Here is a 25722-nt window from a genome sequence, read left to right on the forward strand (position 1 = left end):
AGGAACCAAAGATTTAGAAGCAGAACTGATGCACATTTTGGATCAGAACTTGCTATATTAATTAGAACGGATATCAAATCCTTTCTGCAGTAATGCAGGCTCACTGGACCTGTGAAGCTACAAGAGAGTAAAAATCTACTGCTAGAAACACACAAGATTCAGTACTAGCAAATAAACAATATAAGCCTGACTGGAATCATAGGCAAAAATCTCTCAAGTTGGACACTGATATCAAGGTCTGGGTAATAATACAGCATTATTCTACATGGGCTACTGGAAGAATTGCACATTTTTAGTTGTTTATTAACAACTACCAAAATGAGTTACTAATGTTTAACTGTGAAGCACATAGTGTTACAATTTTCCCATATTTGGACATGTACTAGAAAATATTTTTGTATTTAGAGTGACAACGGTATCAACGATATTGTGTCGCACTGACATTCACATAGAATAGAACAATATTTGGGCATATATATGGAGTATAAACAGCATTTTTATGAATTTGGAGGCTCCAATTCAGATGTACAAACCTATTTGTAAATACAGAAAGGTACCTGCCTTCCATCTGACTGTGAATGTTAATGATAAAAGCCTGTACAGGAGACTGAGAGCATTTCCCATCAGATGCTAGGCTTCCATCAAGTGCCTGCAAAAGTAATCAGGGCCTGTATCATAGAGACGTGGAGAGTGTGCCTGATGCAGGATAAGTAAATTAACAGAGGTTTGCGTCTGCATGAGCACAAGCAACAACAAAATACTGAATAACTAATGAATTTAGTTTCATAGTAACGCAGAAGGAATGAAAGCTAGATCTGGCAGACAATCGACACAAAGGCTTGTCACTAAGACACAAGTCACTGGTCTTCAAAGAGGTGAGATCAGGTCATTTGTAAAACAGACTTATATTTGAAAAGTCATTCATGTTCTTTTTCCTAGGAAGCAAAACAGCATGGTTAGAAAGTAGGACTCACCCCAGCAAGGCACTTCTCCAATGTGTCCAAGATGATGAGCTGGGAGAGGTAGAGGTTCTTCTCAGAGGCCTCTCCAAATATCCGCTGCGAAAACAGTCACGGTCAAAACTGACTGCTGTGCTGAATCTTAAACCAAAACTTTATATTCAGTTTTCTCAACCTAAGCACATTCAGTCATTTTTTGGTAAGCTACAATCATTACATAAGGAGAGCTGCTTCAATAATAAGCTAAGCAAATGAAGCTGAATGAAAAAATCAGTGGTTGCCAGTTAATGTCTTACAGTGGGTATCCCCCTTTTCTTAACAGTTGCTAAAATGATCCAAATTCTATTTGGTCTTATCTGAACCTTTTTTTTCTTAGAAGAAGTGCAAATACTGCCACTCATTAGCTTCGTTCTGGTTTTGTTAGATCGTACATTTTCATAAAATGTTGGTACTTCTGCAAACACCTAATAGATGTGAATTTGAACAAAGTGAAAAGAGAATGGCGTTTTGTGACTACCTAAACTGTCTTTTCATTCTCTGTTATGTCTTTGGCCCACAATTGGTGCTGAAAAAGATTTCACGCAACTTAAAATGTATGCCACTCAAGGGGCTCCATGGCTCTTTGTTGAATAGTAATCTCGCAGAACTGCATTAAACAATTTTTAGAACTTATGAAATGATCAATTGGAAATTAGCTGCATGGCTACAATCTCTCGTATTTACGTGGAAACGTACATTTATACGAACTGTCCCATTTTAAAAAATAAAATAAACAAACAATTCAACAATCACACACACCTTTTATATAGTGATTGGCCAGGTGTGCAGTGGTGTAAAACTGGACAGAATTTCAACTTATCTCTTACTTTGTAAATATGTTTGTCACTGTGCTTCAGAGCAGACAGCCCAAAAAATTAATGCAAGCAGTCTGCATGTGACTTCAATGACTGGGAAGATCACTTCACTACCTAAGCAAAGGAAAACAAGTCAACTCACCATGTTGTTGACATTTTTGAGGATGTTGGTGAGGCCACTGATGACGAGAGAGAACTTGTACTTGGAGATGTTTATCAGACATTCCTTGTTGTGCTCTGTGCTGATTTTGGTGTGGGTGTTCTGGTGTCCAACTTTTATTGGGAGCTGAAGGAAAAAACAAATGAGAATAATGATGGAAGTCAGCGCATTTTCAGCTCATTGTACATTAAAGTGAAGTCAACCAAACCAGTACATGATGTTTGATTCAGAATGAGAAATTGTTGGTTTAGTACATGCTGTGACTGCAAATATTACTCGTCCATATATCTGTACTCCTGAATCGAAAACTGTACAGTGTAAGCTCTACCTGGAACATTTTGGCAGTGCATCAACTTGTTGTACATCAGCTATAACATGCAGGCTGGACTAGGTTTTGCAGACACCGTGGAATTTTTAACTCGCATAACACATTTTAATACGCCTTCTTGCAGCCAGAACTTGCAACAGCTCTGCTCATACTGTACAGGTTAACTGACTGGACCCTGTCTGGAGCAGAAGCTGAACATTAACCCTCCCAGTCACTTGTGACAATTCAATTTAAGTTAATCAAACAAGATGGCTATATCCTCAGAGTTGATAGAAAGAAAGAATAGTAACATTATTCTGTGCAGTTTTAACACAGAAGCAGCACAGAACTTTACATTCAAGTTCATACTGAATATGCTGCACTCTTAAAGACCCCCTCTGGTGAAAATCAAGTGTTGTTCCTCATTAACATGTCTATATAGTGTTTTTAGATGCTAAAAGACATTTTTTTCAGCATTTTCGCAAAAACATGAGTTCATAAAGAGTAAAAAGAGTGATGGGGACTTCATCAATCACTAAATTATATTCTCAAGGAATCAACGGTGCAGAGTTACATGTAAGCCATTTCTAGAAGGCAATTATTTTCTTACCAAAACTACATAATACTTTTAAAAACATTCCCTGCCAACACCACCAGATTTATTTCTGAAGATTAAAAAACTATTTGTTGGTTTTAATTGGTACAACAGAAAAGCAAGGCTACGTCTGTATGTGTTATTTGTCATTTGATCGTGGAGGGTTAATTGTCCAAACCTAATGTCGTATTACTGGGCTACACTGAGGTCCATCATGTTTTACAAAGTGCAACATCTACAAAGACAGACCAGCAAACCAATAGTAAGACATATGATTGAAATTTGGTATGATGCAACAAAATATCTCAAAGAACCAGATTCCTGATCACAATACAGCCCAATATTGGGTAACCAGTTCTTCGCACCAGGAAAGCCTATCATTTGTTTTTTTTTTAATTACTACAACTTAGAAGCTATGTAAAAGCAAATCAAAATTATTTGTCCATCCATTTTTTTTTTCGCTTATCTGGGACGAGGTTGCGGAGGCAGCAGATGAATCCAGACGTCCCTCCCCCCGCAACACTTTCCAGCTCCTCCTTGGGGATCCTGAGGCATTTGAGAGATTTGCCTTGAGGCTCAGCTCCCTCTTCACCAAGACAGTTTGGTACAATGCCTGCATTACTGCTGTCGAAGTGCCAATCCACCTGTCCATCTCACGCTCCATTTTCCCATCACTCGTGAACAAGATCCCGAGACATTTAAACTCCCTGGCTTGAGGAAGCAACTCCACTCCAACCCAGAGGGACCACCAACCAAAAAACATGGCCTCGGACTTGGAGGTGCTGATCCACAACCCTGTCGCTTTACATTCGGCTGCTGAAGGTCACGATCTGAGGAAGCCAACAGAACCACATGAACTGCTAAAAGCCGAAATGCAATCCTGAGGTCCCTAAAGTGGACATCCTCCTCACCCCAGCTGCGCCGTACCCGATGCCCACACAACATTGTAGAGACGTGTCAGCCAAGACAATCCAAAAATGTCCAGAGCCTTGATTCCGAGGAGCTTCTTAACGACCTATATGTATGAAGATTCCCCCGAGTCTTCAGGCTCTGTCTCCTCCACAGAGGACGTGTTTACTGGGTTCAGGAGTTCCTCAAAGTGCTCTTTCCACCACCCAACAATGTCCCCAGTACGGGTCAACAGTTCTCCCCCCAACTACACACAGCCTGGGCAAAGCCCTGCCTCCCCTTCCTGAGGTGTCGAACCGTTTGCCTGAACTTCCTTGAGGCCAACCGAAAATCCTTCTACATAGCCTCTCTGAACTTCTTCCACACCCAAGTTTTTGCTTCTGCAACTGCCGCAGCCATCGCCTTTTTGGCCATCAGCTGCTTCAGGAGACCCCTGAGCATGTTATTTATTTTATTTTATTTATTTTACCTTTATTTTACCAGGTAAGTTAGCTGAGAACTAGTTCTGATTTTCAATAACGACCTGGTCAAGAGGCAACATACAACAAGATGAAGAACAGGTTACATATACAGCAAATCAGACAGTATTACAAAAACAAAATACACAAAGACTTTTAAAAAATAGAAAGTCTAAAAAGGACTGATAAAACAGAAAGGCTAAAAAGGCTATAAACAGGTGCAGTGGTCCTGAAGTGTTACTCTAGCTGAATTTTTAAATGAAAAGAGTGATATGTATGAGGAGAGTTTTAGGGACTTTTGTAGAGTGTTCCAGTTGTCAAGCCCAAAAGGCCTCCTCCTTCAGCCTGACGACTTCCCTCATCCTCACTGGTGTCCACCAGCGGGTTTTTGGGTTCCCACTGCGACAGGCACGAGTGACCTTAAGGCCACAGCTCCTAACAGCCGCCTCTGCAATGGAGGCTTTGAACATGGCCCACTCAGATTCCATGTCCCCAACCTCCCCCAGGATGCAGGAGAAATTCTTCCAGAGGTGGGAGTTGAAAATCCCATGGACAGGGTCCTCTGCCAGATGTTCCTTTTGGTGAAGGTCTGTCTGGTAGCCTTCCATGCCAGTCAGACCCAACTCACCACCAGGTGGTGATCAGTCGACAGCCCTGCTCCTCTCTTTACCCAAGTGTTCGAGACATACGGCCGCAGGTCTGATGACACGACTACGAAGTCGATCATCGACCTTCAGCCTAAGGTGCTCTGGTACCAGGTACACTTATGAGCAACCTTTTGCTCGAACATGGTGTTTGTTATGGCCAGTCTATCGCTAGCACAGAAGTCCAATAACAAAACACCACTCGGATTCAGATCGGGCAGGCCGTTCCTCCCAGTCACTCCCCTCCAGGTTTCTCCGTCATTGCCCACGTGAGCGTTTAAGTCCCCTCAGAGACCTATGGAGTCCCCAGGTGGTACCACTTCCAGGACACCACCCAGAGACTCCAGGAAGGCCAAACACTCTGAACTGTTGTTTGATGCATAAGCACAAACAACAATCAGAGTTTTCCCCTCTGCAATACAAAGAGAATGAGAGGCGACCCTCTCATTCTCCAGAGAGAACTCCACAAAGCAGTGCTCAGCTGGGGGCTCGCGAGTATCCCTACACCCGCCCAGCGCCTTTCACCCTGGGCAACTCCAGAAAAGGAAGGAGTGCAACACCTTTTCAGGATTTTGGTTCGGAAACCCGTGCTGTGCGTGGAGGTGAGCCCAACTATATCTAGCCGGTATTGCTCTACCTTCCGCACTTGCTCAAATTTCTTTCCAAGCCAGTGAGGTGACGTTCCATGTCCCCAAAGCTAATCTACACCACCAGGGGGTGGTGCAACTAGACACCCACTTGTGCCGACTGCTTAGTACACATGGCACCAGACCATGATTTCCTGCTTAGTGAGTGGTGGGCCCACCGGGCGGCGACACTGTGTTACTTTTTGGACTGTGCCCGACCATGTCCCCCAGGGCCCCAAGGCTTGACCACCAGGTGCTCTCTGGCAAGCTCCCTCTCTTGACCTTGCTCCAGGAAGAGGCCCCAGTTTCCCTGATCCAGGTGAGGTGGCGGCTTCCCTTCTCTTTGCTGTCATTCGGGTTTTCTGAACTATACTACAGTATACTGCGAAACTATATACTTACTAAACCCCCACAGTCACATGCTGAAACATTGGCAACAAAGGACAGTTTTAAAAAGGGCATCTTATATGAATTATATAATATTAAGGTTGAAATGTCTCCTCAAGTTTTTTGAGTAATTTGATTACTAAAATTCCATGAGGCAAAATTCTCTGAATCGAGGCTTCATTTAATCCACAACATACTAGACCCCAGGTCACTAACTGGTGGACCGTGGTCTGAGTCCGGAGTCAGACTTCATCAGAAACAGACCCGGACCCATAATCAATAAATTATAAGGGCATTTTAACTTTGACAGAATGTTTCCAATTCAACTGGCGCAGCTTTTCTAGTGTTTACAGCATTTAGCAGATCAGAGGACTGAACTACGAAGCAGTTGGACATAGACTTTCTTTGTGTGAGTCGACTCGACAAAATCTAAACCATCAGTCAGAGTGAACAGGTATGAGGGTGGTTTTCAGCTTTCTGTATCAACTCAAACTTTTTGATTCAAACTCATCCACACAAACAGGAGTGTTGAGCGCATCATTTGACTCGTTTTCCACACAAAATGAATCAATCGCTAACAGGTTGTACAAATGGAAAATAATGAAGAACATAAAAATTTCTGACGGTAAGAAGCTGCAACTGGAAATTATGTAAGACAGGAATGCTGGTAGAAAACTGTTAAATGTGTGTTAATGTATTTATTCTACCGATCAAGGCAGCTGCTTATTCATAACAGACAGCTGCACAACAAAATTTTCAAACTTTGTATATTGAAGCATGATATCGTAGCTAGTGCGTAAACCATAGTAGTGGAAAGTATAACTTTTATTTCTTCCGTGGCTCTGTAGTCTTCCCTGCCTGATGTATAAAACAAGCTAGTTAAGCTGTTGTGTGGAGAGGAGGGAGAGAGATACAGAAGATACAGAATAAACCAGTGCAGGAAAAAAAACAATACATTCAATTACAATGACTAACGCAGTAGTAGGACTGCAAAATTAAATTAATATTATTCACAATCATGATTTTAGCTTTTAATAACTATATGAAAATGATCAACTGCAGTGTTTACATTAAAAATGTGCTCCGCCCCTAATAGCTGTAGTGTACTTACATGCGCAGTTTTCTCCACCTATGTAAAATAGCACATGTAGATAAAAATCACTTGGTTTCATCAAGTCTGACAAGTCTAACATTATAACATCCTATTTCAATCTTGTCAAAGTAATTTTTTCTCACACACCTGTCTGAGTAGACTGCAGCCACCTAGCAGCGTCTATCACAGCCTGCACTGTGAGGAGTTTAGGAAACATCGGTAAGTGTAGAGCTGATAAGCAAATGTTCAGCTAGTGAGGTGTTTCATCCGTACCCAGGTGGGAGGTGCAACTAACTGAGAAAGGTCAGACCATGGTGCCTGGTTTCTCATAGTACCTGCCTCTATGTCAGTAACAAGGTGAATATTTCCTTCCCACTTACTTAAGGACTCAAAAATTGTGAACATTAACAGGGAAATTGACAATTTTCTAAAAATATATATCAAAATACAACAAATCCCAACAGTGTATGGGATGCCATGAAAGCTTGCCTCAGATACCAAATCATAGCTTACACTCAAGAGTAACGCAAAGACTATATAGACAAAATGCAATCTCTGGAAAAAAGGTTAAGAAATTACAAAAACAATACATATAGTTGTATGACAGCAGCATTATCAACTGCTCAAATCAACGAGGTCCTCCTACTAAAAACCCATATACATTTCAGAAGGTTGTAACTGGGTCATTCCATATGAAATCAACAGATTTTAAGAAAATTTCCCATCTGACCCTCTCAGATTTTTCTAAGTTTTTACATACTTATAGAACATTATATATGATGGAAAAATCCAAAATTGCAAGGCTTAATTGTGAAGAGTTCCAAAGTTAAGACCATGTGAAGTAGGTAGGGGGTACCCTAAAATTGCAACCAAAATTAAAACTTGAAATTTTCTGCTATTTTCAGGCTTCTATAACTTCTGAACAAAAACAGCTAGAGGTCTGACATTTTCAGGATCATTTCATAGGAATCCATAGTCCTAAGAAGTGTGAAAATATTTACTTAAAATTTATAATTGCATGTTACAGAGAATGACAAACTTGAGATTTTATCCATCGCAAACTTCTAAAATGCTACTTTTGGCCACCTGTTACACAAAAACTAATCATCCTGTTCATTAGAAATTTTATGTGCTGTATCTTGGCTACCTAGGGAATGGATCTCTGTAAAATAAAGGTCCTATGTTATGTTATATATGATATATGAACAGCTAAAAATCTAAAATATCTGTCCGACCTTCGGATTCAAAGGTCAATATCAGCATGTGGGATAGGTAGTATCACAAAATAAAAGGCACCATGTGAAAGTACAGGAATTGCCCTAAATTTTGACAAAAAGCACAACTTGCTTCTATAAATCCTTCTATGTCAAATGTTCAAATTAAATATGCACGTTTTCACCCCATATTTTAGCCATATATAACAGAAAATTTAGTGATTTTCAAGTGTTGAAATGTATGTATTTCAGAGTAAAGAATTTTAGGGTACCCCCTACCTACTTCAAATGGTCATAACTTTGGAACTCTTTACAATTAAGCCTTGAAATTTTGGATTTTTCCATCATATATAATGTTCGATAAGTATGTAAAAATTTAGAAAAATCTGAGACGGTCAGGTGGAGATCACTTGATGAAATGATATGTAATGACCCAACTGTGAGTAAAAAGCATTTTTTGGATGAGTATGATCTTCCTACACTACCAGATTATAAGGAGACAATAGAGGGCAATATTTCAAAACAGAAGAGGTGATGAAGGGCATTAACATTTGCTCTACAGCTGCACAGCTTAAAAAGCAGGACTAAATCTGAACAATACCTGTGTGTAAAAGTGTCACTCAACACTTGACTGCACTGAGTAGCAATTCTAATTTGAGACAATGGAAAGAATGGTCATAAGTCTCAGATCCACTAACTTGACCAAAATGTTCTATACCCATCCAACAGCATAAGGACATCTTTTCCAGGTTTGTTTGTCTGCACCAGACAGGGTTGTTGTCTTTCAGCTCTCTTAGATTTTGTTCCCATTGAGCCACAGCAGACAAGGTGTGCAAAAATAAGAATGCAGAATACAGGTTACTAAATTCTAAATTAAAATTAATGACTTCATTTAAAATTGCTATTCTACAACACAGCAAACAAGCTGCAGTCTTACAGTAAATGACAAGTAATGTTATTAATGTATTCACAGCAGTTTGATAACATAGCTGATCTACATGACAGTCATGTGCCGACTGGAGGAAACATTAGTCCAGGCGCTGGAAACAGCTGTTCATTGGGAAAAGATGTCCCCAAATACAGTGGCAGCAACTTTATCAGTTCAGTCTTTCAACGTACTTCATCACTTTAGTTTGACAGTTGTAGGAAGTAGGTATTTGGAGTTCTGCTGCTGTTTAATATTAGCAGCGTTGTCAGTCTAGCAGCAGAAAACAGCTACAGCAGACACTCAGCTCCCATCCTGTGTTGGCATCCTACTAAAAAGTTATCATGAGCCTAAGGTAGCAAACTAAACAGGACAGTCACCAGACACCTTTTTTTGCAACTTCATGCTACGGAGTTCATCAACAATACTACCACAGTTACTTAGACAGCAGGAATTTTATGGACTTCAATTCAATAAACATGAAGAGGTTCCATCTGATGGTGCAACCAGGCACAACAGCAAATCTACAATACATCCATGTCTGTTGCCTTTACCTTATCAGTTACATAATGTGTTTTTAACAGATTTAATTATTAATGGAAATTAATAAAGAGTTTGTCAATAACATCCCAAAGCCATTTTATTTTGAATTTAATGTGTTTAACCACAGAGCCTGAAGAACAAAAAAGTATAACTACAAAAATAAATTATGGACTGGACTGAATGTGTTCAGAAAATGTCACAGTTCTCAGACTGTCCAAAACACAAACAACCTGTCTTTCATGTTGTCTGGAACTTGTATCAAAAAGCCAGACTAGTGGGTTAGCCAGTTAATTTTGGGTTTTACTCAGGCTTATTGCAATTAACTCACTAGAAAACTGAGTGCCATTTAGACATGAAATCTGTAATAATGCTGGCCACATTTGGGCACTTCATTGTCTACAATAGAATGCTCACAGGTAATGCAGCAGTAATGGTGCAAAGTCAGCATGTGAAACATGAATTGGAGTTCTCAATAATAGCCACTCCGAATCTTAACCTCCCTAAGGTGCAGAGGTTTCACCCTGGCTATCCTCCATGCACCTCTGAGTTTTGCTTATCAGGGTCTGAGCGCCAACTTTGCGAGAACCCTCTAGGAATGCATGGGTTTATTTTTATTAGGGTCCAAACACCGAGGAGTGCTAGAACCCTCTTGAAATGCAAGGAATTATTATTCTTTGTTCAAAACATTTGCGCTTTTGAGGGTCTGAACATGTTCAAAAAACTCATGAAAATTTGCACACACATCAGAACTGGTGAAAAAAAAATATTTTAGGAGAACTACACGTGTGTGGCAAAATGGCTCCATAGCATCCCTTACACTTTCCTACGGTCAGAACGTTTCACCTGCAGCATGTCAGGGTGTACACAAAAAGCCAGTGGCACCCATATCCTTCAACAAACAAGAAGTCTGCAATTTTGAACATATTCAAGAGTGAATTCTTCTTTGGGGGCAACTCCAAGACACCTCAGATTTAGACAGTATAAACAGCAGGACTTAATAATGAAAATTTTGTAAAATCTTCCGCAAAAGTTTAAGGGCATGGCCATGGCGGCCCCCTGAATTTTGATCCTTCGCCATCTAACATCAACTGCTGAATAAACTACCCTGTACAGGCTCTCTGCCTAAACCTTTAGATGTTTGATCAGAGTCCTGTCCTGATGACATCCATAAGCCAGTATTCATTGACAGTCATAGCGCCACCTGTTAGAAAGGAAATGCCACGCGTAACACTTTGATGTACTATTGTTAGCCGTTTGCCCATATTCATATTCATTATTTTTTCATTATCTTCTATTTATTTCTGCCCCTTTATATTGCCGCCCAATATGTTTCAGTCTCTTTACACTGGTTCCCAGTATGCTTCATCCTCTTTAAATTGACTCCCAGGATATTTTGGCCTCTTTATGCTTGTCTCAGCATGTTTCAGCCTTGTCAAACTGGTTCTTAATATGTTTTATCCTGTTTATATTGACTCCCAGTATGTATCAGCCTCTTCACACTTCATCCCAGTATGTCTTAGCCTCTACACACTGGCTCCCAATATGTTTAATATATTCTCCTATTGGCTCCCACTGTTTCAGGCTATTTAAACTGCTCCCAATATGTTTCAGTCTTTTTACACTGGCTTCAATCTATTTCATCCTCTTTTTAAATACCAATTTGAGCTTTGTTGTGTTTTTTCTAAGGCTTGTCTGTTTCATTTCCCTCCATTATTCCCTACATTGGAACTCTGAAAATTGCTCTGTTTGCCCATACCGTTGCTACAAACTTGGTGGTATAGTCCTTGGAATTGGTTAGCAAAGTCTCGACACCTTGACATTTCTTTCACACTCCAACGTGCGCCACGTCCTGACATGCGTGGGTGTGTGAGGACCCAATCAACTGTGCTTGCAGTTTTAATTACCGTATTATTCTGTCTTCGTCTGCATTTTGACTCACACTTTTGAAGGCCTAAAAATACTCGAAAACACATGAAAATTTGCACACACATCAGCACTGGTGAAAAATTTGATATTTTAGGGAAACTGCACACGTGTGACAAAATGGCTCCACAGCACCTCCTGAAAACAGCCAAACATTTACTATGGCCAGCACATGTCAACTACAGCTATGAAATTTGGTAGGCATATGTAAGTTTATTTTAACAAAAAAGTCATTTAAACATGATCATCAGTTGTACTGACTGAAATAAATCATTTATTGTGATCAACTATTCAGCTACATCATCTAGCCAATTTTCTGAAATTACATTCCAGTTACAGATATAGAATGCTAATATTGTACTACTGTATGATACTAGCATATTAGCATTTACCATGACAACAGATTTTATCCATGTTGCCCATTTCTCATAAAAAAATCTTCCCATAATGCACCTCACCTTCTAGTAACTCACTAAGGCTGTTTATTCTTTCTCGTTTCACTCCTGAATACTCAACATCCACAAAATATAACATAAATGTAGCCAAGTCTTTTTGAGTCAAGCAGTTAGCAGTTGCTAACATTAGCCACTCAAACCACTGAAATCTATACCTTCTTCTTAATAAAATCTTTCAAAAAGGCTGGCCTGCGTAAGGCTTTTATTGTGTTATAATTACACAAAGTACTACAATGCATTAACAGAAGCCTATCTACAGCAGAGAGTAGCATTTTGAGAAAATTTGTTTGCTACCCTGTTGGTTGATACAAGGGCAAGTGGTCAAGATTATAGAAAAAAAGGCGATGCCGAAAAACTTGCTCGGCCCTCGGAAAGTGTCAATTCATTGCATTACTGCGCTGCACTGCTGGGTGTGGATCACGTGGACGATAACCGTCAATTAAAAAAGGTTTGGCTTCGTTGTGCTCACGAGTCAAAAGGCAAGACAGTTAAATAGGTATCTCAGTTTCTGAGTGAACGGTTCACATTCTTCAAGTTCTGTCAGGAACACTCACATCCTTTGCTGCAGATTATTTGGCTGTGACAGAGTTGGCAGCAAGGACATAAACAGGAAGTCAGCCACATCTCTGCAATGCTTTTTCCAATCTGGATCAGAATTTCTATGTGGGTAGACAAATCCTTATTGTACTTGTGAGCAATGTACTTTAGATGACACAGTTCTGCTTGGCCCTCCAGTTTTATAAAGTACCACAGTGATTCAAAGGTCAGAAAAAAACAAAAAAACAATGACATTTTGCATGTATTTTACAGCTGCTCCTTAACTTTAATCACTGCAGTAACAGGGCAAAAAAAAGAAAAAATAATCTGCATTTCCTAAAAGCAAGCCAAAAATAAAACCATCAGAAAAAAGTCTCATCACAAGTCAAATTATTTACCACACATTATAACTTTTCTTTACAGATGCACTTTAGCTCAGCTTAGCTAGATTTAATCTAATTTCTAAAGTAGATCACATGATAAAAGCGCAACCACCTCCATGACAGATCAGGGTGCCAGGAAAAATGAGGAGGATACTGAAGGCATTAAACCTACCAAATGCCTGACTCTTTATTTGAACAACTTTGGGTTTAAATACACCACTGACTGGAACAGGTTACCTGTGTACTAAATTGTGAACAATGAAAGCAAACACTGCCAAGAAAAATATGGTTAAAAATCGTTGAAAAGTTGTTATGAAATTTCTATTTTATTCACATATCTCTAATGGCCTACTACTTTAAAAGGCTACTGGGTGTAAGCTGCAGCTGAACTTGAAGGTTATGTTCATCCTATGGCAGAAAGGAGATTGTCCAAACTCTCCTTACAAACATCGATAGTTAAAAAAAAAAAAAAAAGGAAGCAGACACAGCCACCATGACATCAACCACCGGTATTTGAACTATGGTTTTAAAGTCGATTTCAGGATCATGGTTATTGCCATCTTGGTTTTTTGGAGGCACAAGTGACCAAATTAGGTTAGATGGGTGGTGCTGGAGAGGAGTGAGAGGTGGAACTGCCTGAGAATCAGAGTACAGAACACTATGCGCACCCATTTAGTAGCAATGTGCTGATCACAAGGTAGCCAGGGCCTCAAGCATAAGCTGCTCTATCAGCTATTTTACAAAATAAACACTATGCTACCGTGAAGAAGACTTGCAACTAGCAACTGAGACCATAAACACATTAGGAAATGTTTCAATTAAGTGATAAATAGGGTCATTTTCTCATATACTTTTGGATGCTAGAATCTCTTTAAAGAGACAAAATATAGATTCAAGCCATCTCCACACTGACTTAAGTTTTCAGACCTGAATGCTACATCCACTTAGTTCATGCAGGTTATACTGTCACAACCGATCAACTTTGGCATTCTACTCTCCAAGGATACTGAACAGGACAGCAAGCTACATGTACTGTATGGACAACTACTCAGCTGGCAGTAATATGACTATGTGTGACTGGGACTTTTCATTTTAATGTAGGCCTAATGTGTTATCAGTAGGGATGTCCGATAATATCAGCCCACTGATATTATCGTCCTGATATTGGCATAAAAATGTATTATCGGTCAACATTGTTATCGTTTTTTTTTTATCTATCAAAACCAATAAACTAATCCCTGGATTTCATTGGCATTTACTGGCATGCAAATTATCACATCATCAAACTGCCTCATGAAGCATGTAAACAACCATGCCGGATTTCCAGCATGCGGCGCTGGTGTTTGGCTCTAAAAAAAAAAAAAAAAAAGATAAGACTACATTGCCAGTCGAGCTTGTCTACCAGTGAAATGAGGGGAATGCAGCTTTTGCTCTCAACCAAACTAATATCACTAGCCAATGGGAAGTAGAGTGAGTGCGGGTCTTAGAAAGACGTTGAGATGCAGCTGCAGGTGAGTCCATCGTTTTCATGGTTATAGTGACGCAGTGATACAGAAATCTTTAACAAACCTGTGGATCCAGACTATAAGCTGCATCACTGCCAAAATCTAATCACTTGATTCTTGTGTCATTTCAGATTTTCCCTGAAAATTTCATACAAATCTGTTATTCAGCTTTTTTGAGTAATGTTGTGTACCGACAAATAGACGGAAGGACAAACGTATGCTGATCGTCACAGAATTCCACCGTGTTCCTTGACAGAGTAAAAGTAAATGGCGCTTCGCGTGGTTGCAAGAGTTAAGCAGAGACGGAAAGCCCTTTGGTTGCTAGTGCAAAGAAACTGAAGGAGCCGGGTGCTTGCTTCTGTACCATATGTTAAAAAAATACTCATGTATGCAACTAGCTGGGGACTAACTGGTTTTCCGGAAGCAACAGCTACTGCTGAAGTACCGACATCAATGCCTGATTGGGTTTGTGATTTAAAAAAACGCGGGTGCACGTTCATTGCAGGACAGGATTTGTCGTTCACCAGATCATTGCCACTTGTTAATCTGTGCTGAAGATAAAAACGCGTTGTCAAAATTGTCCGTGTCAAATCATCATGCTGGTTCCATAAATACACATGGCATAGCACCAGCACTTAAGAAAAGTATTTCTGAAAAGCTCAAAAAATATGTGTGTTTTCACTGACTATTGACGAAGCCACTCTATCCAGAGCATAGACAAAATTCTTTGTGTGCTTGTTCGTTTTTTTATGATGATATAGCCAGTGGAACTCTATATCTGGCAAACAGAAAAGTGAACATTGCCTCAACACTTACGGAAGAAGTAAAAGATGTCAGAAAGTAAGAAGAAATAGATAGCTTACCAGTTCTTGTAGCTCAGTGAATGTTTTTTTAATGGAATTGTACTTGTCTGTAGTAAATTGTATTTGTTTATTTTCTATTTTCTTATTTGTGTCTGATTATTTAAGTTACCAGTTGTAAGAGCATTGTAATTTTTTTTGCTTTTGTTACTATTTTACTAGTTCATTTTGTTATTGTTATTATTTGAACTGAAATATAGTTTGCAGTTAAAAACTATATTTTTATTTATTTTTATTTTTTGCACTGTAGCTGTTTACATAGTTGTATTTCAGAATAAATACTTCACATAGTGTTAAAAAGTGAATCAATGGCCTTTTTCCATGTCTTTTACTGATTAGTTGCTAAATCATACATTTGGACCATGTTGTAGTCAGATGGAGTACCTACCACCACTTACTGACCTTTTTAGTATTACTATAATCTTCTAATCAGATATCTTAATTTCTTATTAGTTAGGTAGATTGTAACTAGGGCTGCCAGAAACGACGAATCAACAAATCGCCTGAGCACGATACGTCATCAAAAGCGGAAGTGAGCTCGCAATGCAACAGAAATCACCGTCCGAGTGAAGCGCGGAACACGCACGGACATCCACGCTGTATCGTGCATATATAGTATATGCATATATTATATATGCACAACACAGCGCGGACATCCGTGCTGTAACGTGCATATAGTAAATATGCACGATACAGCGCGGATGTCCGTGCGTGTTCCGCGCTTCACTCGGACGGTGATTTCTGTTGCATTGCGAGCTTACTTCCGCTTTTGATGACGTATCGTGCTCAGGCGATTCGTCGATTCGTCATTTGTGGCAGCCCTAATTGTAACCCGACCCCACCCAAAAGCAAAAAAAAGTTCAGATGTTGGATTATTTTTCACTTTAAGCCCTGCAAGTGTGGCTACAGCAACAAGCTTTGCTGTGCCTGACCGACAATATGTCTGTGGTTTGGAATTACTTTCAAGTCCACATATATTGGTATTGGTATCGGCTGATATCAAAATCGGAAATTGAGAGTTGGACAATATCGGCATATCGGTTTTCAACAAAAAAAAAAGCCAACATCGGACATCCCTAGTTATCAGTAGCTGTGAAGCGGTATTACATTCAAAAATGAAATGCATCATGGTCAGAAGGCCAAAACCAAACCATTACTAATACTCACTGTACTGTCATTAGTGTAGTTATTTCAATCCACCATGCATATATGCTCAGCTTCTTAAGAAGAGTCAAGTATTTTAGCATCAACAACAGATAGCTTGCCTATTGAGAAACAAACTAAAATTGCCTTAACTGCCTTTTGGTTAGGGCTTAGGATAACAATAATCAAAAAGTGGACATCACACTTACAGCCGCATTCCTCCAAAGGTAACAATCCAAGTTTAGCTAAACCCCAGCTACAGGTCATTATCTCTGGTAATTATCACTAAAAGCAAAGACTTTTCTCAATTTACCAACATTTAAGTGTCTTTATGTTTTTTGTTCCAGCACAAACTGATTTTATTTAATAAGACAGATTACATTCAGAGAAAAAAAAAGGTAGCAATCGTTATCTCTCTGTTCGTCTACCCAATCAGACAGATTTACTAAAATTATATACATTGCTTGAATGTTATGTTCTTCAGCTTTGGGCTGCAGGGTTCCTTATGAAAATAGATTAGGCAAAGTCTGCAAAACTTGCTAATATATGACAATTGAAGGTAACAACTAAAAAGTAAGAACAGCCTCGACAATCAGTGCCGTATAAAATCTAGCTAAAGGTTCCTTGTTAACAGAAAACGTTTTGCTGTTTCAGCTGCCACATCATATGAAGCAGATGTGCTGACAATGGCTGTTGAGAAATAAGTTAGCAGAAAGTGCAGTTTTAACTCTTGATCCTGACGTTTCCTCACATGCCCGTAACGTTGTTTGCTCATACAAATGCAGCGTGCTAGCCAGTCACATCTTATTTGTTTACATTAGATAGCTAGGCCTGCTAATGTTAGCTTCTTAACTGTGTGAAAGAAAACGATAGCTAGAATTGTACATGGTGCACAGATACGTATGTGTAACTTCGAACATCCCTGACATATTGCTGTATTATGTCATATTTTGCAGTTGAGCGACGAGGTCCCTACAAAGACCGGTGAAATGTGCGATAAATTTGATAATTAAACGTGGAGACGGCGCTAGCTTGGAGTACATCTTTAGTGCTTGGCAGCTGGGACGATCATCACAGAATACATTTCAGCCGAGAAACTCTGCCTGACGGGGTATGGGACTTCATCAGTGTACATGTAACATTACCAGGCAGCGGTGCCTCAAGACTAACAACGCTTGCTACACCCATCCACCGAATCAGCCCATCTTACCTGCTCATCAAATCTAGTAATCACGGCCTGGACCCATTCCACTGGTTTATGAGCCGCCATGGCCAGGCGGACGGACACTGCAACGCTGTGCTGGTAAATCCAAGGTGTAAGGACGGAGCTGACGGGTTTAGTAATGCATGGAAATCTGTCCTGAATCGATGGGAAAGGACAGCAAGGGTGAGTATTTTTTCCTTTCTGTAGGATTCACCATGCCACCGCCATGACACACAACCGGAAGTCTTCTTCAGAGAAACTGATGGGAGGCGTTGTAGCGTCAAGGTGGCAGCAATGGAACATCACTGACAGGCAAGCCTTCAAAGTAACGGCTGCTAAGAGTTTTTTTTTTTTTCAATATAAAAAAGAAAATATGTGGCTGTAGAGTAATAAAATAAAATAATCATTAAAAATAAACAACTGAAAGATCAGATCTGCAATACCTTAAAGAAACTAAAAATCTCCCTCATCATTTCATTCATCATTCGTTCTTGCCCCTTGTTTAGAGTAGAAACAAAGGAGTTGCATTTTCTTTTCAGGTCATTAAAACCATAAAACAGACGAACAAATATTGTTCAAATATAACCCAACAAGTGGGGTTAGATGATCAACAACAAACTACAAGATTTTTAAACCTCTTTATTTGTTTTTATTTTGAAGTATTTTTATCATTTTCCGGTCCCAATTTAGAGAACTGCTTTGCAGAGCTTTGCAGCCTGCTTGGAGCGCATGCGGCAAGTAGTCAGGCCTATCAGAATTTTTTCAGTATTACGAATGGACTTTGTTGTTTCATTAACAAGTCTTAGTCCGTTTAGAAGTTTGTGCGGTGTGTAAAAACGCACACAATTTCGACACTTGAGACTCGCAACTAACATTAATTAAAAGGTTATTTGGATAACAAAAAGTGTCGCCTACAATTTATCACACTGTTTTTAAATCCATAAAGATGACAGAACACCATCCATCCGTTCGCTGTACTTGTTTTCTCCTAAAAGACTGTAGCCTATCCCAGCTGACAGTGGGGGACAGATCTTCATAGAGACAGACAACCATGCACTCGCTTACACACAGCCAGTGGTATAGTCTATGTGATACGCAGGTATACGCCGTATACCCACTAAAAAAGGTTTTTATTTTCGTATAACCACTTGAAAATGCTCAGAGCTACGTATCAGTATGTTTTTGACATAACGTCCACTTTCCCGTTCATAAATTCGCCTTCTCTGTGTTACGGAGCGGTGAAGTTGTATGGGGCTGGTGAAAGGTGTATGGCTTAGAACAAGGGTCACTAAACAGTGTTGCCAAGTCCGCTTATTATAAGCGACTTGGGGCTTGTTTTTCTGTAAAGTCGCTTGTAAATCTCATCAGTCGCGGGCTTGTTTTCTAAAGTGTAGTCGCTTATTTGGGTTTGCTTTGCTACCTGTATGAACCCCTCCTGATTCTCTTCCAGTTCTCCACAATAAAGCGAAATACGTTTGTTTGTCCTTTTCCAGGAACCCGTCCACTCCCCCGTTTCTTCGTTACCGCCCACACCCACACAACCATGCAGAGCAACGCTTGTGGATGTTTGTAGGACCGATGTAGGGAGGACCCGACGTGAGGTACAGCGGATAGGCCTCAGACTTCCGTGTCTGCGTCTCTACCCCCTTTTCGACCGGGGTGGAGCCCGTTCGGAGTTGGAGCCGGCGCCCGACTTGGCGCCGGTTTTTTGTGTTTCGACCACCGGAGCTGCGGCTCCGGGCTCCAAAAACTGGGGCCGTTTCGGGCACCAACTCGTTGCTGGGCCAGAGGTGGCCAGAGGTGAGAGCCGAGCACGTCACGGGCAGAGGGCGGGGTGACATCTAAAAACATCTAAAAAGATAAACATAGATATGATCATCAACTTATTGCGCGTGTTTAACCGCTAAGTAATCAATGCAAGCGTAGTCGAAGCTAAGTAGCTAAGCTAACGCTAGCATGTTTACTGTTAAGTATCCAAACGTCTTTGATAATTACCTTTCTTCTCAAACGTGATCGCCGGGCATTGGAACGGCGACGCCGATGAGTAACCCCTAACAGAAGGTTTTGCTGTTCAGCGATGGCGAGACACACTAGCAAAGCCATGAACACCACTCCAATGAAGTCCTCCATTGTTGTTGTGTGTGTTTTCGTACGGCGTGAACGCTGTTGAACGGCTACGTACGCAGTACGTACACATGTTTTGTGGTGGCGCAATGACGCAGCTCCAACTTTGCTCCTTGAGTGGAAACACAAACCCGTTCTGGGGCGGCACGAGATTTGAACCAAAAAAGCACTGGCTCTCAACTTTGAACCAACCTAGCACCTGGTGCTCTTTGGTCGAAAAGGGGCTTCTGTGTGCCCGGTCCTGCCCGGTCCTGTCACGGGTTGCCTGGTTACAGATGCTGCTGCGCACTGCACCCGCGCGTTTAAAAATGTCTACACCCAAAACTGCACCACTTTGGACGTAAAGAAGCAAAAACATTTGCAAACGTACAGACGTAAGTGGGAAGAGTCGAACCCTCTGTGCAGGCTCAACCTTTTAAAAAACTCTTTTATCCCCGTCTCAGTCAGGCTCGTTAATGAGCGGCTAGGTGCAGCTAGCAAAGGGAGGTAATTGGGAATGTGCGATATGTATGTATGGGGAAATGTGTGTGTTTTAGTTTGCTTATTTATTTATTTTCTTTTTACTTATCTTAACTTATTTATTATATGTCATGTATTTATTATATGTCATTTATTTATCATGTATTTTTAATAGCATGTGTTCTGTTTTATTGTGGTGCAGTGCAGCTCGATGTCTTGCCTTGTCTAAGACAAATTTCTCCCATGGGAGACAATAAAAGTGAACTTTACTTGAACCCCTTGCTTGACAGCATTAGTGGCAATGGGTACAAGGCAAACTGTGTTTTATGTTGCTCATGGTGGACTGGCTGACGTAAAGCAGCATCAGGAGACAAACATGTAAGAAACATGAAAATAGGAGGACCCAACCAGCAGTGTCACAGTTTTTCATACCCCAGTCATCTCCTGAAGTCGATATGGTAAGGAACATCATGATGTGATCAGCTAGATTTCCTACAGTATATGGTTGTGAATTTACCAGAGTATGCTTATAATCATGCTGATATGGCCATAGACTCTACACTAGTTTAGTGACTCAATAAATGTCTAAATTGTTCATTATTTTTTTAAATGCTTTTACGTTTTTAATAGACATTTATTAAATAGCCTATATGTAATCAATAAATGGACTTTGCCTATCTAATAAAAAACTCAGTCAGAACTCTGATATGTTAAAAGTACTAAATAAATACATGCAAACACATATAAATTGGTTAATACATTAATTGTGTTAAGATAAAATTTATATTTAGTAAGGCTGGGACTTTAACCATTGATTTCGATTAATTAATTACAGCGAAAATAACGCGTTAAAAAAAATTTAAACTCTATTAATTGCACCCTCCTCAGTTCCCTCATTTCTGGCACACCGGTAACACTGATGAAAACTCCAGCCCAGTAGGTGGCGGTAATGAACCTAAAGTCTGTTTGTAGCCATGAAGAAGAAGCACAGGAAGCACTGAGTGAAGTCAGGCACTGGTGAACAGTGAAGGAAGAACAGATTGAGCTTGCTGGGCAGAAAGTTTTCTTTTACAAATCTTCCTGATGGCAGCTTGGATAAAAGCCTGGTTGTGTGCAAATTGTACAACAAAGACTTTTCTGATCACTGCGTCACTTCAAGCCGACGGTATCACCTCAATGTAAAACATGTTGCTGTTAGCACCAGAGCTAACGTTAGCTACGAGTCATGCTAACGGCTAACGGTGTAGCCATCCCATAATAGACCACTTTTCTTGACAGTGCTTGAGTTTACAGAAAGTCTTAAAATGTTGAGTAAAATCGCTACAATTGCACTTAGATTTGCAGTAATCTGTGAATGTAGCAGACAGATGAAAAATGCAGACAAATAGAAATGAAACAAACATTTTGTGTTTTTTTTACTCCGTGGAGGCTCTGGCTCCTTGGAGGAGGAATAAGCTAAACAACAAAAATGTCTGTCTTTTAATAATTATAAACTTTTTGTTTATTAAAAAATTACATAAATAAAAATTGATATTCCTATAAAAAGAACCATCAAAATTACACCATTTATCAGACCCAGAAAAGATGAAAACAGAATCTCTGGATTTTCAACTTTCTGAAGCTCCTTGAGCTACTTATGCTGATTTTATGTGCCATACAGTGGAAAAAGCAACTAAATCCAGGCTTTAAATCATCAAAATTGCTTTTTTCTACACATCCCATTTTCCTATTTTAAAATAAATTGTACATTATAAACACGCATGTGTCTATTCATTGATTCAACTGTCAACCACAATTTTATTTAAATTGAAAAACTTCACTCATGTCAAATATTGCTATTTGAGAAAACTGCAATTATTGAGATTAATTAATTACAAAGCCTGTAATTAATTAGATTAATTTGTTTTAATCGTGGCCCACCACTAATATTTAGTTAAAAAAAACAAAAAAAAATGTTTGTAGAGAATTTCTTTGTACAGTATTCTGCATTGAAATGCTTTTTTCAAAACACAGTATACCACTCCTTGTGTGGTAGTGGCCCTGAGGAGCAGTGGTGGGCGTCCTTTATTCCTTAATTATTTCTGAAAGGTGGCAGTTCTAGACTTTGCAAATGTGAGATACAGGCTCACCATGCGGTTTTAGCATTTAATACAACATGCTAGTACCGAAAAGCAGTTTGGTAAAGTTGGAAAGATATTCACAGATTCAGACTTCCGGCATCAATAACTCATGAGATATACGTTGTAAAAACATAAACTGTGTTGAGTCTGACGACTGTGAAGCTAAAAGAGAGTCAAAGAAAAGCAGTTCTTCCGCAGTTTAGATGCAGAAAATTGGATTTTTGTTTTTTTGGACACACTACACAAATATTCCTCTTTTAAATCGTTGTAAGCTAGACAATGTGCTACAAGGCCAGTTCTATCAAAAGTCGCTTTCTTTCCAGCTGCAGAAATAACATTGACGTCTATGAGCAGCCGGCTGTGCAACGAGTGAACAGGGACCGTCTGCAAATTGCAAAACTGCTGCAACAGCGAAGAGACACAAATATTCAATGACTGCACTCTTATGCATTGTAGTGTCACCAAAATCACTGGAGCCATCAATTGGATTCTGCTGGTCATACTACAACTCTTGGTTTGATATTAAGTACAAAATCTGAATTTTCAGTAATTTTATTAGTAATAAAATTCAATAACTTCACTCTTATACACTGTAGTTCCACCAAAATCACCGGAGCCATCAATTGAATCCTGCTGATCATACTACAACTCTTGGTTTAATATTTAACCATTTTTCATGATTTTAAGGATTGTTTTTATTAGTTTTGAAATTGTTGTTATATATCTCAAATATTTTTGTTGTAACAGATAAAAGTGCTCATCCATTTTTTTAGTAGATCGTGGAACATTAATAACTGAAAGCAACTGAATTTTATTTTATTTCGGTTGTTTATTGCCATGTGAAGTTATGCACACTATTTAGTGTGCATGCTTGTGTGAAGTTTAAGGATCATGAGTAAATTAGCTTTGAAGGCTCTTTTCTTGATGTATGTGGTGCTATATTTTTAGATCCACAGTGCACCTGTTTGTCCAAATACATGATACTGAATAGTAATGGAACCTGGAATCCTCATCAAAGAGAAGATCAGATAACACCAATATGCCAAGCTAAACTGTTTAGACTGTCTCCTCAAGTACTGACGATTGGGAAGAAAGACAATAAGACGCCTTCTTACAAGGCTGCAGCATTAATTGATTCATTTAAACCATAATGTTAAACCGCTAATAATATTTTCCAAGTTAAGGACTGTACGGACAATACTTGGAAGAAAAAACCTGAAGGTATGATCAGTAGGACCCTTTTGATGGTTGGATGGAGTTTCTTTTTTCTGCAGTGTTTAAGAGTGAAGTGATTGAATTTTATTTACTCTAAAAATTCCTTAAAATTCAGATTTTTTATTTATTACCAAACCAAGAGTTGTAGTATGACCAGCAGGAGCCAGTTGATGGCTCCAGTGATTTTGGTGACACTACAGTACATAAGAGCGAAGTTACTGAATTTCATTACTAATAAAATAATAAGAAAATGAGAAAAAAATTCTTAAAATTATGAAAAAATGTTTTTATATCAAACCAAGAGTTGTAGTTTGACCAGCAGGAGACAATTGAAGGTTCCAGTGATTTTGATGACACTACAGTGTATAAGAGTGAAGTTACTGAATTTTATTACTAATAAAATATTAAGAAAGTAAGACAAAATTCTTTAAAATTCAGATTTTTTATTTAATATCAAACCAAGTATTGTAGTATGACCAGTAGGAGTCCACTGATGGCTCCAGTGATTTTGGTGACACTACAGTACATAAGAGTGAAGTTATTGAATTTTATTACTAATAAAATTCCTTAAAATTCATTTTTTAAATTTAATGTCAAACCAAGTATTGTAGTAGGACCAGCAGGAGACAACTGATGGCTCCAGTGATTTTGGTGACACTGCAATGTATAAGAATGAAGTTGTTGAATTTTATTACTAATAAAAAATCCTTAAAATTCTTATTTTTAGTTTAGCACCAAATAAAGAGTTGCAGTATGACCAGCATGAGCCAATTGATGGCTCCAGTGATTTTGGTGACACTACAATGCATAAGAGTGCAGTCATTGAATATTTGTGTAGTGTGTCTCTTCGCTGTTGCAGCAGTTTTGCTATTTGCAGACGGTCCCTGTTCACTCGTCGCAGAGCCAGCTGCTCATAGACATCAATGTTATTTCTGCAGCTGGAAAGACAGCGACTTTTGATTGTCTAGCTTACAACGATTTAAAATAGGCATCGTTTATGTTTTTACAACGTATATCTCATGAGTTATTGATGCCGGAAGTCCGAATCTGTGAATATCTTTCCAACTTTACTGAACTCTGTCTCACACATCCATCAGTGCTTTGGATAATTTTGGCGAATCAATTGGATCAACCTCGACTGACAAAGAAGTCATAATACACTGGATCAAATGTCTTTTATTTTAATCAGAGCTTTAGAATCTAAGTTTCTTTTCATCAAAGTTTTACAATTTAAGTTATTAAAAGGTTGTATTGACATTTTATTGTCAATTTAGTGCATACAAAAATGAATATATATTTACACTGTTATCAAGAGGCGTCTCATTTACACGATGTGGCCGTTTAGCTGTTGGGCTTGTTTTGGGCTTTTTTTCCATAGAGCTGGTCGCTTGTTTCTATTGCGAGATCTGCCAACAATGTCACCAAATGGCGGACCGCGGTCCCGATCTGGACCCAGACGCCGTCTATACGGGTGTTAATTTGACGGGTTGCTTCTATTTTACCGGCGCAGCTTTCCAGTGTTTATCATTGGTCTATCATCTCAGGAAACACACAGACCAATTACGTACGAGTTCAGCCATCCCACGGTGACGCTACTCAGCCAGTGAAGTCGCTGTATTGCATTGCCGCTCTGCCTTCAAAAAAACAGTTGAGAGGTGAGGGACAGAGGGGAGGACAGTAGTGATGGGAAGCTGGTTCTTTTCAGGGAGCTGGTTCTTTTGGCACGGCGTCCAAAGAAGAGCCGGTTCTTTCGGGTCCCAAACTGCTCCTAATTTAGTATTATTCGTAGTCTCATATTTTAGCCTAACCTGGCAAATATGAATGATTTGTGTATTGACACACTCTTTTGTGTTCAGTGCTTTTATGAGAAGGCTTATGATTGCCTAATTTTGTGCATTTGCTCTGTTACAAAACAGGCATTCTTACTTTTGTTTCATATTTCAATCAACCTTTTTTTGCACAAAAAACAAATGAACAAAACACAGCCACAAACCCACAGAACCAGAACAGAAACAGAACCAAACTCGGTATTCAACCAGTATAAATGTCTGCAGTGCAGGTTGGCATTCAGAAAAATCAGATGCCTGAGCTTGGATGGGCTGATACTATTTCTTCTTTCA

General features: G+C 39.4%; 1 protein-coding gene across 4 annotated transcripts in view; it reads right to left on the bottom strand.

Moving 5' to 3' along the window:
- Nucleotides 1-17938, bottom strand: part of nf1a (neurofibromin 1a) — a 148157-nt gene extending 130219 nt beyond the window's left edge. For 3 of the 4 annotated variants that reach the window (XM_055011837.1, XM_055011838.1, XM_055011836.1), the window contains exons 1-3: nucleotides 17691-17936; nucleotides 1956-2099; nucleotides 975-1058 (exon numbers count right to left, since the gene is read on the bottom strand). In XM_055011837.1, coding sequence (XP_054867812.1) covers nucleotides 975-1058; nucleotides 1956-2099; nucleotides 17691-17750 — 288 coding nt within the window. In that variant the 5' untranslated portion in view covers nucleotides 17751-17936. Of the gene's footprint in view, nucleotides 1-974; nucleotides 1059-1955; nucleotides 2100-17690 lie in introns of all 4 variants that reach the window. The other variant, XM_055011839.1, reaches the window with a different exon arrangement.
- Between the last annotated feature and the right edge of the window lie 7784 nt (nucleotides 17939-25722).

This window comes from Amphiprion ocellaris, chromosome 7 (assembly GCF_022539595.1).
Source record: "Amphiprion ocellaris isolate individual 3 ecotype Okinawa chromosome 7, ASM2253959v1, whole genome shotgun sequence".
NCBI lineage: Eukaryota > Metazoa > Chordata > Actinopteri > Pomacentridae > Amphiprion > Amphiprion ocellaris.